General features: G+C 41.7%; 1 protein-coding gene across 1 annotated transcript in view; it reads right to left on the bottom strand.

Annotated features, from left to right (window-relative positions):
* Window positions 1-153: 153 nt before the first annotated feature.
* The window catches only part of myt1lb (myelin transcription factor 1-like, b), a 30,993-nt gene continuing 16,253 nt past the window's right edge, over window positions 154-14,893 (bottom strand). Inside the window, exons 8-18 of the mRNA XM_029494290.1 lie at window positions 12,521-12,766; window positions 10,781-10,902; window positions 9,455-9,523; window positions 8,780-8,842; window positions 8,557-8,640; window positions 4,860-5,081; window positions 3,762-3,856; window positions 3,158-3,261; window positions 2,999-3,046; window positions 1,947-2,009; window positions 154-797 (exon numbers count right to left, since the gene is read on the bottom strand). Of these exons, the coding sequence (XP_029350150.1) occupies window positions 657-797; window positions 1,947-2,009; window positions 2,999-3,046; window positions 3,158-3,261; window positions 3,762-3,856; window positions 4,860-5,081; window positions 8,557-8,640; window positions 8,780-8,842; window positions 9,455-9,523; window positions 10,781-10,902; window positions 12,521-12,766 (1,257 nt within the window). The 3' untranslated portion in view covers window positions 154-656. The remainder of the gene's footprint in view (window positions 798-1,946; window positions 2,010-2,998; window positions 3,047-3,157; window positions 3,262-3,761; window positions 3,857-4,859; window positions 5,082-8,556; window positions 8,641-8,779; window positions 8,843-9,454; window positions 9,524-10,780; window positions 10,903-12,520; window positions 12,767-14,893) is intronic.

The raw sequence follows: 14,893 nt of genomic DNA, 5'->3' as shown, positions 1-14,893 counted from the left end.
AAAGCAATTCGCAAACCATTTCTTGCTCTTGAACAATCTACACGTAAGAAGAAGTAGAAGAAGAAGAAGAAAAAGAAGAAGCAGAAAAAGAAGATAGAAGAAGAGGAAGAAGAAGAAAACATCTAAAATTATTAAGTCCAAAATCACCCAGTGAGGAGAAAAATAACTAGCTTCCTCCTTGCTTGTAGGTTTTTTTTTTTTGTTGTTTTTATTTCACTATCCACTTTTTTCATCTAAAATGCTTTGTTGTCAAACAATAAAAGGAACTCATGTTCCGTTATCATTAGCTTACTGTTCAGAAATATACACTAAAAATGTGCATACATGAGCAGCTAGAAACATTACATGACACTATGTCAGCTCATATGAAAACGTACAAAATGTGAATGTCCTCAAAAACTATTTTGCAGTTTACTCTTTTATGTTCTTCCTTAAAGCAAGACCCAAAAAGAAAAGAAAGACAGAATGAAATTATCTGAGGTCTTCCTACGCATAACACCTCTTTTTTTTGAGAATTGAACAGAATTGAGAATATATACGCTATATAAGTTACTGCAGCGCACCGAGGAGATCTAACCGTTACTGCCTGTTTGTATGTGGATTTAATACACCACCCACACCTGCTGGGGGAACAAAAATCCCCCCGTACTGAATTGTTACACTTGGATCCCTTGAACAGCTTGCTTGATGTTTTCCAACAGGGCTTTGTTTTCTGGGCTCTGGTACTGGTCTTGATTTGTGTACATATCCGTTAAAGTGGTCACATAGGCGTCAAAGTTCTGCTCACTTATTGGCTCCTACAGGAAACAGAGACACGTAACAGAGGCTGTTAGAAGAGCGCAGAGGTGAAGGATGAGTTAGGATCACAACTCTCAGGATGAATGAAAAATTGTCACTCGTATGTCCCATGTATGACACAAGCAAATAATTTGTTTTTTGAATTTCATTAGCAGCTGAAACTTCCATGATTCATCCATCAATCCATCATCCATACAACCTATCCTTAACAGAGCTGGAGACAATTCCAGCTGACACCGTGCAAGGGCAGGGTCCCCCTTAGACAGATCACCAGTCCATTGCAGGACTGACGTATAGACACAAACAACCACTCACACTCTAATATATTCCTGTGGGCTCTTCAGAAATTGCCCTTTAACAAAATATACATGTCTTTAGCCTGTGGGAGGACGTTGGAGTAAACAGGGGTAACCCACAGAGTAACAGGCAGAATAATGCAGACTCCTTTAAGAACGTTTTCTATCCCCAAACCTGCAGTGAGGCAGCAGTACTAATCACTAGAACGCCATGATATACTTGAGAAATTTGTAGTGAAACCTTTGGATAGATGCCTGCCCACACACACACACACACACACTCACACTCTTTAAATATTTATTTGTATATTTCAAATTAGGATAAAATTTCTATAAACATCCCCCAAAATTATTGTACAAATAAAAATGATTACTATTTATCAAGTTGTTGACGCACTTTTAGGCCTTGGTTATTGTGTTGAATACTGTCAGCAGCTGTCCTCATTATGAAGATATTATTATAATTATGAATTGTACAAGAAAGCCTTTTGTGTACTACTACTACTACTAATTATGATAGAGGAACAACAAGGCTCCCTATTACCAGTTATAAATACTACTAACTCATGAATGGTGGCTCGTTCTAAATGGTGGAAACCTATAAAAGTTTATGAGTATGATGTTATGAGAGTTAAAAGAATCAATGCAATTATAACCAATACAACTTGGTTATTACTGTTTATGATTTACGGCCTTAACAACCATGTTAATAACCTAAATATAAACCTTTTATAAATCCTATATGAGGGTAGTCTTATTGTGAAGTTGTACACATTTTTCCTAACACCTATAGAGGGAGTCCAATCCAGATCGTCAAGAAAGGAAAATCAATTATATGAGTCATTGACTTACTTGCTGGTGCAACTGTAAGCAGCTGTTATTCCTTAGAGGAGGCTCTTTGTGTGCCAGTGGTTTCTATGGAGGGACAGGAGGGACACACTTCTGTTAGCTGGCTTTGAGAAATGAGGTTGTTATTCCCACATATAAACACTAGATGGAAGTATCTGATATATAGTCATGTACAGGCCACCTGGAAAAACAGGGAAAACAGGCATAATCCACATTAAACAAATACAGAGCCAGCCCCACCCGTGGCCATGAGTGACCCGCTGCTGTTGTGAGGAGGTATCGTTTGTACAGTTACATTTACTTTATTTCATTGTTATGGATAAAACAAACAAAATAAAAAACAAAAACAACCTTCTTTGTTAAGATATAAAAGGAGGCTATATGTATAAAAAATGGTTGTCCGCTTTCAGGAGGCTGCTTCAGTGAGGTTTAACTCGTTCCTCTGTCAGTGAATAGTAACTACAAGCGATACAATGAGGATAAAGCAGTGCGTGATTACAATGAAACACAGCAACTTCTTTCTTTTTATTTTCAGGGGCCAGCCAAAATAATAAAAAAAAAAAAGAAAAGAAAAAAAAAGAGGAAGAAACCACAACAAAAACCCTCACAAGTTTAAGTGATAAAATACAGTGATATAAGTACGTTGATGTTTTGGAAGATAAATGTGTAACAATGGTCAACAGTCACTTTATGATTAAACCTGCAATAATTATAGTACTTCTCTGTGTACAGTTACAGCTGAGTTCTTGGAGTTACCAGTGTGAACAACTACATGCCCAATCAAAGCTCATTTCACAACTCCCCGTCACTGTTTGGAAAGACAAGCAACGCTCCACACTTTAGACTTAGCATGCACAATAGGCTGCAGTTAAATACACAGATAAACGAATTAGCTCCTATAAGGCTACAGTTGTCAATATTCTGTAACTTGCCGGCTTGCCGTTCCTGGTGACCCTTACCATATGAGGGAGCTGGACATTAGCTAAACTGTTAATCAGTGACTGGCTGAGGTTGGCCAGCTCATGCAGGAGAGATTCATTTTGCTGTTCAATCACCTTGTTTTCCTCCTCTATGGACTTCAGGTTGGACTCCATTGTTGTGATCTGAGGAGAAGAGCGGCGGACGACAGGATGTTTCAGTACAGCTTTGCAACGAAAGGCAGGTGTACGCGACTGCAGGCTCAGATACACAGCAGCACACAGGGACCGACCTACCTGTGTTCTAAGCTTGATCATGTCTGCTTCCACTTGTGAATTAGATTCACTTAAATCTTTGATTTCCTCATCCAGCTGTTTGATCTCCTCTTCGTGCTCCAGCCCTGCAGAGGAGGGGCAGCATGAGCACTGATGCTTTACTGCAAAACCTCAGTCATAAATTAAATTAACAGGCTTTATGCTTCAGCTGAGGTGATACAAAAATGGCACAGTATGTTTCTACAGCTAAGTAGGACTCTAGACACAGTGCCACAGCATTCACATTTAACGACAGACCTCGGTCAGGCCATTTTACAAATTAAGACATGTTCACAAACACATTACAACCTGATCTTGTCATATTGCTTTATGAAATGCAGAATATCACAGCAATTTTCAAACTTCAGAGTTGAGGTGTCATGTGCCTAATCAGTGTCATGTGAAGCCAGCTCTCTTCTTCCAGACTGGAGCCACTCCTCTTATTATTTACACTTTACTAGTAAAGTGTACACAATCCCCCCCCGATTAGCTCTATTTAATGAAATTGAAATTATGCACAGTTAATCATTCTACATCCATGTTCCTGACTGGCTGTGTTGTGTGGGTGCGCTGTGATTATAGTTACCATTACTGGCACGTTGCTGCTTTATTGTTAGCATTTCCACTCCAGAGAGCCTGGCTTTCCTCATGGCGGAGGTGGCACGCGGACATCCTGACAGACTGGAGGTAAACACAAGAAGGAAGGACTGTTTCATTACATTCAACACACACGGTGAGTGAATGTAGTTCATAGATTTTCAGGGTTATAGGCTGCAGGGACTTTGCGAGGAAATATAACATCAGTTAGCATTCAACTTAAATAAAGTTTTGCTACTTAAGAAAGTGATCGGTGTTGCAGAGGCAAAGATATTCTAGCTTTTAGTCCTTAGTGTGGCTCCAAAAGCACGTGAGCCTTCATTTGTCTTTATGTCTAGTAGCTACATCAATCATACTTAAAAATCCTCCTGCACCCCATAGTAAAAATAGGCTCCACCTGTACGTGTTCACTTATTAATTAATTACCCAAATCACCCAAATGTGAACCAATTCAACATATTTCTTATTGGTATACTTGCATTAAAAATGCCCCCCACGTGTCTTGTAGTTATAAAACATTCTATTTTGAAAAACAATTTGTGCATAATTACTTATTTCATCCTCACACAAAATTTTACATTAATTGCAAAAATTAAAATGACATCAATTCGTTGAAAATCGCAGGCTCTTTAATAATAAATGAAACTACTGTCCATTGAAATGTTTCATTGCTGAACTTCTACTAGTCTCAGTGAAGGTAAAAAGAATTACCTTTTCATATTATTATATCAATTGTGCAATTAGCATTTTGTATTGATTGTTTGGGCGATGCTACAAAGTCCTGAAATTGGCTCTGCCATTAATATAAACTTTTCTGCTGAAGTTTTGGTTCTTTCATATGATTTTACAGAACACTGTAGTTTTATATCTGAATCACTTTTCATTGATAGAATACTGTCAAATGAAATCACACATTCACACTGGTGATGGGGCCTTAATAAATAGTTCAATAAAAAGTTACATAGACTTTGATTTGCTTTTTTTTTTTTTTACGAAAACTAAAAAATAAACAGACATCAGGGTGAGCATAAGAATCCTCTCATCACATCATTTAAATCTTTAAATAATTACTGCAACCATGACCCACCTCCGATGTGTCAGGAAGCTGCCACTGACATGACCCGAGCCATCACAGCCCGGCGTAGGGCAGGACATGCCCTCTGTCTTGCCAGATTTCCATGTGAACTGAATGCCATTTAGGTAGCCATCCTTTTGTCTCTTGGCTGCTATGGGGCACCCGGACGCACTCCTGTGGGATGCATACTTTCCTGTCACATGTCCCTGACCATCACAACCAGGCACTGGACACCTGTGGAGCGAGTAGACAGAAGGAAACAACACAGCTTGATTTCAAAGTTACAATTCATGCAACACATTGGAGCCATTAGTTTCCTTTAGCTGTGTTGGATGGGTGTTACACACCAGTCTGTTTGCCTCCTGAGTATAAATAAACCACACAGTATAGCGATTTCTCTGTTCCCCTCTATCTCTTCTCTTTTGATATAAACAAAGATATGATCATCTTATTTTAAAGCTGTCCCAGTGGCTGCCTTATCACCTCTCTGAATTGCTGACAGTGCATCAACGCCAGTGCTAATCAGATGCAATGAGGCAGTAAATTATTCCAAATGTCACACCAGGCGAAATGGATTTTGGCTAAAGCCAGCATCAGTTGTGAAAGTATCAAATAGCTGGTTTTAGCTGAACTTCGTGGCTTTTTCTCTGGGGAAAAAGATACAGGGGGTTTCTTCTGCACTATTTGAGATCGTTCCCAAGTAAATATGAATCAGAAGTCAAAAGAATTTGCTGAACCAATCCATCCAGCCAAACCCAAAATCTAGAGTGATTACAGTAAATTACATCCCATCAAACAACGACACTCTGCTTCCAGTACAAATGGCCCTTTCTCATTTTCTTTCTCTACAGTCTTAATGGACTATGACAATGACAGCTTTCCTTGTGTCTGCATATTTGCTGCATTCTGCTGAAATTCTAGTCATGTTCATATTCCAAATCACCGCCACGACATCAGATGAATCATTCCCTGTGAAACTGTGGTTGAATTTGCCACATTTTGTGGAACTGTGCTAAACTCCCATGACGACTTCAGCTAGTCTACAGTGAGGTTCGAACACAGAACCGAGATGACTTTCTTGTTCTTAATATTTCCGAAAACATTTTCTTCACCCTTTGAGCCAAATTCTTTAATTAGACAAAGACATATAGTCTGTGTAAAACTCATTCGTATTCTTAGTTTATCGCTGAAGTACTATCAGTACTCTGTGTTAACACACCAAAGCACACAAATACATTTAGGGCATGTTCTTATCGCTTTTACTATCTTAACAGCAAAAAAATTGTATGCAAGGTTCAAAAGGGTTGCACTGAACGTCTTAATTAATCTTGGGAGAGTTGTTGGTGTAGCATGTAATAAGCCAATCAGCGTTATCTTCCATTCCCTTTAAAACTCAGGTGCTATTTGTGGTGGCTTTATCAGATATTATGACTGATAACTGACCAGTGACCAGTGAGACCAGCTCTGAAACGTGCGCACGTACACGCACACGCGCAGAAAATTCCTGATGGGCAGGAAAGAGTGAATTGAAGTTCCGCACACAGCTCTGTCGGGAAGTGAAGGCACAAGCCACAACACAACATCTTGTAAGACCAATGTTGATGGGTGCTCAGATGAATGCAGGTCTACTTGCTATTTAAACAAAGTGTCTGGATGATAACAACAACTGCATCAGTCTGAAATGAACAAATACGCTTGTGTTGTGCTTTGCACTGGGTGTGAGATGCAGCTCCTAATCTCGCCTGTCATCAGTCAATTTAGAGTAGTCACCCGATTTGCCATCTGAAAATGAAAATATATCCATACACATAAGGCTGATGGATGGTGGTTTGATGGTAGCCCTCCCTATTATTCTTCATGTGGTCTGATATAGCAATTCTTGTACATTTTTTCAGCTGGCACAAGCAGAGGGAGATATTTGGGGATAACTGATTTTGTGCTATACCAAAACATTTGACTTGACTGGGTTCTCTAAATCCTGAGTGCAGTTTTGACTATGAAACAGCAAAAACATCAAACTCATTCCAATCAATTTTGTCACCTGATCGGTTGGAATATAAGTGTTCAACACGAAAATAATCAGGAATCAGTCACCACCTTTGATGCCATCTGTGTCTTTTCTGATACCGACAAAGGGAACATTCAGATCTTTCTTTTTGTTCATCAGTTTTAATATTTGCATCAAGCTGTTTCAGGCTGCAAGATACATGGTGGATGGTGCAGTCATGAGCATTGTCACCTCACAACAAATAGGGTTCTGGGTTTGAACCCCAGGCCTGGATCCTTCCTCATGTTCTCTCTGTGTCTGTGTAGGCTTATCTCATGCTACTACAGCCTCCCCTCACATTCTAAAATAATGCAGACGCAGCATAATTGTTTTCCTTAATGGTGTGAGTGTGAAGGGTTGTTTATTTCTAAAGGTCTCCTGCAATAGACTGGTGACCTGTCCAGGGCAAACCATGCCCCCAGTCAATGTCAGCCGGTATTGGCTCCAGCCCTCCCGTGACCCTGCATGGATAAGCGATATGGATAATAGATAAATAGATATCTAAGGCTGCAGGGTGAATTAAACAAATGCAGCTTTTCCCTTCTCACTCTGTGAAATATTTGAGGTGAAGACTGCAAATATAAATAAAATACATCCATGATGGCGGAGGAAACTCCGTTCTAGCCTCCTCTTCTAATTCTTACCCTTCTCTTCAGTGACTGCACCTTTTTTCAAAATTTTCTGAGGGCTCAAGCCATAAATGTTTCATCTGCCTGAACCCAACCAGGCATCTGCACACAACACTGCATCCGTGAACAAAACCAGCCAGAACATATTGAGAACTGTGCTGTTGAGTCCAACATCCACTAATCTGTATGGCCCCAATCCACAGCCTGAGTGTCACCCAGACATCTAGCAGAGCCGAGCTGGTGAGGGCAGTGTTGCTTTTCATGGCACAGAGCAGGCGAGGAACAATATGCAAATAATTGGGCCGGGAAGGGAGTATAAACTTCACATATGCATACATATATATTTAATGAGCATCATTATGTTCAACCCTTAAATTCTAGAGTGTTTTTAGTGATTATTATATTTTGCAGAGCTATTCTAAAATCAAAAAGTGCATACTGACCACCAGGAACCCTCTCATAAGAATCTACCAGAACGGCCAAATCGTTGCTGCGGCACTAGAGAAATCAATGAAGCTGCAGGGCTGAGACTTGAGAGGCCCACTGTGGAATTTAGGTAAAGTCCAATCAATCTCTCTCTGCCTCTGTTTCTCTCCCTGCTCTCCTCTCTTTCTTTCCCTACCTGCATGTCTGCAGGAGCTCACCAGAGACTGCAGAACCTCCACCCCACCCTTCTTACCTTAAACTGCTATACGCCTGCACTTCTGAAGCCCCCCCCCTCCCTCCAACCTTTAGGTTTGGGATGAAATGTTACACTGAAAGTACATTTTTCTTGTCAGAGCTGCTACTCCTTTATTCTTGCTTAGCATGTCAAAGAGCAATGTTCTGATCTTGAATCTGATCAATTTGTTCCCAGTTCACAGCTCCCTTGCATCATTTTAAAACAGGAAACAGTAAAATCCACCTGTCACCTTATGTGTGTCTCCTGAGAGATGTGTGAAGCAGGCTGAGAACAGTGAGCATTGTTGGTAGCAGGATAAGGAAGTTCAGTATCTGGGAAACGGAAGACTGATGACCAGTGTCTGTACTGTACCTGATAGGCTCCTGGTCCTCCTTGTTCTCTTTGCTGTGGATGATCTTTATCCCACTTTTCCTGGCCCGCGGACACCCTGAGAGACTGCAGATAAATGACAGAATTACAAAGTTGAAGCATAAAGTGGTGCATGTGGTGTGGGAGGGTTGGGGGGACATGACAGTAACAAAAGAGAGATGTTAAGGGTGCTATTAGCTCATTTGTGTGTGCTTTGTGTGTGTACCTTCTGTGTGAGGCGTAGTTGCCAGTGATATGTCCCGAACCATCGCACCCTGGTGTCGGGCACCTGGGGCAGAAAACACAAAAAGGGCTCAGGGCCTACAGCAACAGTGCAGAGTCCTCAGGGTTTCCAATAACCACAATCAACCAGATTAAAGACAAGTCTAACAATAATGAAGCTGTGTCTTCAGTATGTACAACCACAGGAGATTATCAAACGCCCCAAAAAAGCTCTGGATATCTGGATATATCTGGATATTTTTTTTAAAAGACTGAATTCAGTCGTACAAGAGTTTGGCACTGGAGTTGCCTTTAAACATCGGGAAAAACTGCCTTAGTTACTAATGTTTGTTGGAGATTAGTTCAATGGAGGATACATGGTGAATATTTGGGTTGTTCATAGCAGCAAAGAAACATGTCACCAAGTGGGCTCATTGTGGGCTGATTTATTAGTCTTTCATTGTTGGTTTCTATTTTTTTTAATGGAATTTCTTGATTGCAAAACATAATTAATTGTCAGTTCAGTTTTATTTGATTGTCTATGTTTTATCAAACTCCTTGAGCCCATTCAGGGCTTTACATGACCACTTCTTGAACTGGCAAATAAAGATGAACTAATGCTTGGCAGAATAAGAAAGGCACACAGATCATACACGGACTGAGTCATCTCACGTCTTACTTGAGCTCTTGTGCGTTGTTGGCCAGCATACTTCGAATGCTTTTATCAGCTAAAGGGCAACCTGAGAGGCTGGAAAATACACCAGGACAACGTTAGTTTCACCAGAGTGATGCACACCCCAACAACTGCAACACAAAGCATTCTCTCAGCCAGCACTCACACTGACAAGTACTTTTATACACACATGCGCACACAGAACATCAATCAGAAAATGCAAAAAAAGTCATGATGCAAGTGCAGGGAATTGATTAGAAACCATTAACCCTCTGAGTATTTCACTTGTTGTGTTATAAGCATGTTCTGCTCTGCACTGTGTTCAAACAGGACAGAGGGACTAGAAAATTGACTTGATGTCAAAAACTTCATCAGAATTGTGAGTGTGTTCAGGGAAATCTCCTGCACATTCAGCTTGTGCACACTGCACGCTGTAACAGACAGCAGGGGGGGGCCTGGAGGACCGAGTTAAAACGCTTTACACGCATCCCGTTGAGAGATAAGTTCATCACAGGGTTTAATTTAAAAATGAGCATGTATCCAATCTTTGATTCATTTAGTCTTATGTTTTGTACTTCTTGTTTCTGAACACCAAGCGTCCAATAGTCAAAGGGCTAAGAAATAAGAGAGGGAGAGACATTCTGCCTACAGGTGTTTGACAGCATAGTCGAGGTAAGCTGAAAACAATAAAGAGAAATAGACTTAGAATCCACCAGGAGAAAAGGAAGTCACACCTTCGATGTGAGGCGAAATTGCTCGTCAAGTGACCACTTCCATCACACCCCGGTGTGGGACATCTGCCTCCGGAAAAATAGACAGATTTATAAGCCCAAAGGGAAGGAGAAGAAAACGTAAAAATTAGATTAAAAAGGGGGGGTTGGGGGGGGTCATTTTTTTTTATTTTTTATTTTTTGGTTTTCATTGTTTCCAGTTTAGCTTCACTGTCTGTGATTATTATCGTGGTTCTTGAGATCAACTACAGTTGATAAAGCATGGTACTGACAACTAGTGTTGTGTCTTATAAAGATCAAAGCATCAAAAGAAACTGTGATAAAGGAATGAGCAGAAGCTACCACATCTAAGATCATTTAGATCAGTGTGGACAAATGGAAAAAGCTGACAAATAAAAAAAATAAATAAAAATAAAAACAAAAAATCAAATAGCTACATAGCAAGCATTAGCACAGGATGGAGGTGGAGAAGGAGAAGTGGTTCTTTGAGGTTTGAAGTGTATCACAGAGAAAGAGGAAAGGAAATGAAAAAAGAATTAAGGTGAGGGCAGCATGAGTGGGGTTAGGGATTGGAGGAACACTGGAGTAGGAAGGCTCTTACGTTATCAGGTCCTTCTTACTCTCCTTGCACTGGATATACTTGGGCTTGGGACTGGGCATGTTCACATCAGTGGTGAAGGAGCGGTCCTCCAGCAGGTCATGGAAGGGGTCCAGGTCATCCGGCTGAGATGGGGTGAGAGCACAGGGCAGGGGAGGAGGAAGAGATTGAAGGGGCAGGGGGGGCAAGAGATTGAAAGAGAACGATCATCAATATGGATTTGACAGATACCATGCTTAGGTGCATTAAAGCATTCAACGGTCTGAACGTTGAGTCTGAAATGAAGCCATCTCCAAATTTTTATTTTCCTTCACCTACCCCGACACACTCTGCAGGCACACCTGTCAACCCAGTCTTGTCAATTTGAATACTAAAAGTTGAGCCTTTGTGACTATTGAGCCTCAACTGTGAATCTCACACAGGTAGAAAACAAAATCCCTGAGAGGAGATAATGACTTAGTGCCAAACGAACAGTGTGGTGTGTGTATGGCTATGTGTGGGTGTTTGTACATGTTTTTACAGCATTCCTATGTGTGTGAGTGAGTACAGAGCATTGTGGCAGTTGCTGAATTGTATTCCTGTAATCCCCTCGTCAGTCACTAGATGGCACTATGGTGCAGTGTCACAGCGCTGCTGCCTTGTGTTGGTGTGGGGCTGTGCTTTGTCTGCAGTGCACACAGCCAGGGCACTTTGGCTGTTGATGCAAATCCTCTTTCCTTTATTCCATGCTTGCAGTGAATATACAGTAATGCCCATAAAGAGACAGGCCCAGATGCAGCCCAAATTATCCAGCGCTCAAGCTGTCTCAGAGTGCGTGATGCTGGGTCAGCCAGTGAGCTTCTCCAATTAAAGGGAGCGCGAGCCTGAGAAGCAGGCAGGAATGAGGGCGACACATGCAAATATACAGAGATGCAGTGCAAAAGTAGGCTACACACAGACACACTCCCAAAGAGACGTAGGTACAGACATGCACATATGAATATTCACGTCTGACACACACACACACACTAATGTAGGGCCCATGCACTGCACATGCATGCGCCTCCACACACTGACAGGCGCATCCAGCAGTGCTGCATTGATTTCCAGCAGTTCTGTGATGAGATGAGCCATTTCGATTCCCTCCCAAGGTGCTACTTTGCATAATTCATTTTGGAGAAGAGCGAAATGTAAAAACAGAAAGCCAGCATGCAGGGAGCATGATACAAACAGAGCAGATACCTTCGTGCATGGCATCACTGACATCAATTAACATGCAGATTCATTAGGTTTCCCTCAAAAAATACCTAATATGACTTTCTAATGATTCCAAATACATAACAGCGAGTCAGACGGGGAGGTAAGAATCCTTGAGATGAATCAGATGGCAATGCAAATGTTTGACTGGGAGACACTGTGTTGAATCAGTGGTTTGGAGGGAGATAATTTGGGCTGAGACACATGGAACAGAAAGAATAAACAACGCACACCAACTGTACAGTCTATCAGCTTGAAAAGCGTTAAACTATCACATCTACACACATCACAGCTATTAGGCATTTTTGGTCATTATTCGTCCATTCATCACTCCAACTTATGGATTTTGATGAGAAAAAATAAAACATTTGTATGAACAAAAAGTGGGATTCTGTTACCGTCTTTCCTTAAAAAAAAATCAACAACACACAGTAATTTATCATTTTTCCGGGCACAACCAGACAGTTGCACTCAAATGCACTCTCTCTTCATAATTTCCCTCTTTACCTCTTTCTCGTCCTCATCTATGTGTTTGATCTTGGTGTAGTCTACTGGCAGGTCCCAGCAGTCAGCGGCATCCCCCATGCCGTAGCAGCGGGAGCCCAGCAGGGCAGCATGCCTCTGGGGGGACATGGGCTCTAGCGGGGTGAGCACAGAGTCTCCTCCACCACCATCACCACCACCACCGCCGCACAGACGCTTGCTCATACTCAGGTCCAACGTACCGTTCTCATCAACATCTAGACCGGGACTCTGGAAGGTGTATGTGGATGTTGTTTTTGTGTCAGTGTATGTGGAGGAGGAGATTGGTGCACGTATGTGTGGAGTTTTTCAGTCAGGTGGTTATGAAAGAAGGGTACAAAGATGTGCAGGATATAAGGAGGCAGGGATGGAGAGAAAGGGATAGAAGAGAGAGAGAGTTTCTGATTAAATAGCAGTTAAACATTCATATTCCGGGATCAGAGCTGGGCAAAACAGTGGCTGAACACAAGATTAATACTAAAGATGTACATGAAAATTGCTTGAACTTTTCAGATGTCTGGAAAGATGAAACAAAAACACTTGCAGTTCAAATATCTGAAACAATATTCCAATTTATTTTTTGCCCAAGTCTGTCTCGCATGAAACATTAGACACTTGCAGTGTACAGTAACAACGTAGTGTGACACTCATAAGAGGGTCAAAAGAAGAAGAGGTCATCAGTGCTCCAGGACGAGTGCATCCCTCTGTGAACCCCTCCTTTCCTCTTTCTTTCTCTCTCTTTCCTTCCATCCTGGCATAGGCTATAATGTGTAGCCAGAAGGATGTGCGCGTGTGTATGCTTGACTTTGCGTTGTGTGTGTGAGCCTAATGTGAATGGACGTGGGGGGGGGGGGGGCAAGGGTGAGGGGTGGGGTGGGAGCAGTGATGAGCAGCAGTGGATGGAACTAGACTACTGTAGACCCCAAAACAGAAACAGAACTGTGCTGTGCGCTGGAACAAAGTGGGTCACGTGCAGTAAGATGCGTGTGTGTTTATGCATGTATCGGACTTCTTTACTCTGGAACTGGCACAAGCTCTACTTGATACTGTACATATCAAGGGGGTGTGTTTGGGTAGGTATGTGTATGCATGTCTTTATCTTCCCGCTCTCATTAACATCCTCCTCTTTTTCCATCTACGCTCTCCTCCACATCCTCCTCCTCCTCGTTCCTTTCTCTCCCTCTCATGAGCAGGAGCGCCTGCTCTAATGCTTATTCCAGCAGACAGTATCCCTGGGGGTGGATTCTCCTGGTGTCTGGAGCCAAAACCTTGGTGACGCACATTGACTCAAATGCATGGGGTGATGGAGGTGATGGGGCACAAGCACCGGAAGAACTGTGGTTGAATCAAAGAAAAGGGGAGGATAAATTATTACGACTGGTCTGCCATTAGTCTATAGAGGTAAATACCTCATTGTGAACTATAGGTACAACAAAATCTCACTAGATAAGCTGCTAAAGTTAAAGACAGTCCTTCAGAAAGCTGAAGAAGAGCAACACAATCTGAGAGTACTCCACATTACTCCATGATCTAAGTAAGTGCCCGCTTCTATCGCTCACTATTAAAACTCACACAATCCGAAGTAGGTGGAGAAAAAAAAAAACCCAAACAAACAAAAAAAAACAAAACAAAACCGGAGAGTAGTAGAAACAGTCTGTGTTATGTAAAGGTCAAGTCCAAAAGGAAATGTGCCAATGGTGCACATTCACTGTGTGCCGCCACGAGTTGTCTTGCCTTGGTGAATATGCTCATTGGACTGCCCTCTCATTGTCAGCCATTGCATCACATGTCAGCGTCAAATTAAACATGACCGCCCATTCATATGGAATTAACAAAGCTGATATGTGAGGGCAAATCCCACCCCTTCTCACTCTGACCCTGAGGTGACCCCTGAGCACTTGCTCTTGAATATGAGCTGGAGCGCATTGGGTCACAATTCCCACTACATGACCTATCCGAGGTATTAAAATAAAAGCTGCTTTCGCTGTGGCCTTTCCTGTGCTCACCGTTTCCTTCCTCCTCCTCATCTATTGTTTTTCCAACTTATCAAACATTCATGGATGCCTGTTTATATTTCTGAGTGCAGTGAGATAGTATGCTGACACCAAGATAATCTTATTTTGGCTAAATGTTGGGATGTCCTTGGAGTCCTTCCCAGCTTTGTTCAGAGAAATACAGCCTCCCTGAAGCTGAGGGTTTAAAACTTGTTAGCCTTTGTCCAGATCATTTTGAGAAGTTCAAATAAATTCTCAGCTTAAATATTCTCCTTTAAATGTTATTAATCTAAAAGTTCTGGTGGACACATTTAAAATATATAGAAATTTATCGCTGCCAACGTACCAAAAAAAACAAAAGTGC

The sequence above is a fragment of the Echeneis naucrates genome, chromosome 22 (genome assembly GCF_900963305.1).
Source record: "Echeneis naucrates chromosome 22, fEcheNa1.1, whole genome shotgun sequence".
NCBI classification, from domain to species: domain Eukaryota; kingdom Metazoa; phylum Chordata; class Actinopteri; order Carangiformes; family Echeneidae; genus Echeneis; species Echeneis naucrates.
The sequence above is the reverse complement of the archived record's forward strand: the minus strand, read 5'-3'. Positions and strand labels throughout refer to the sequence as shown.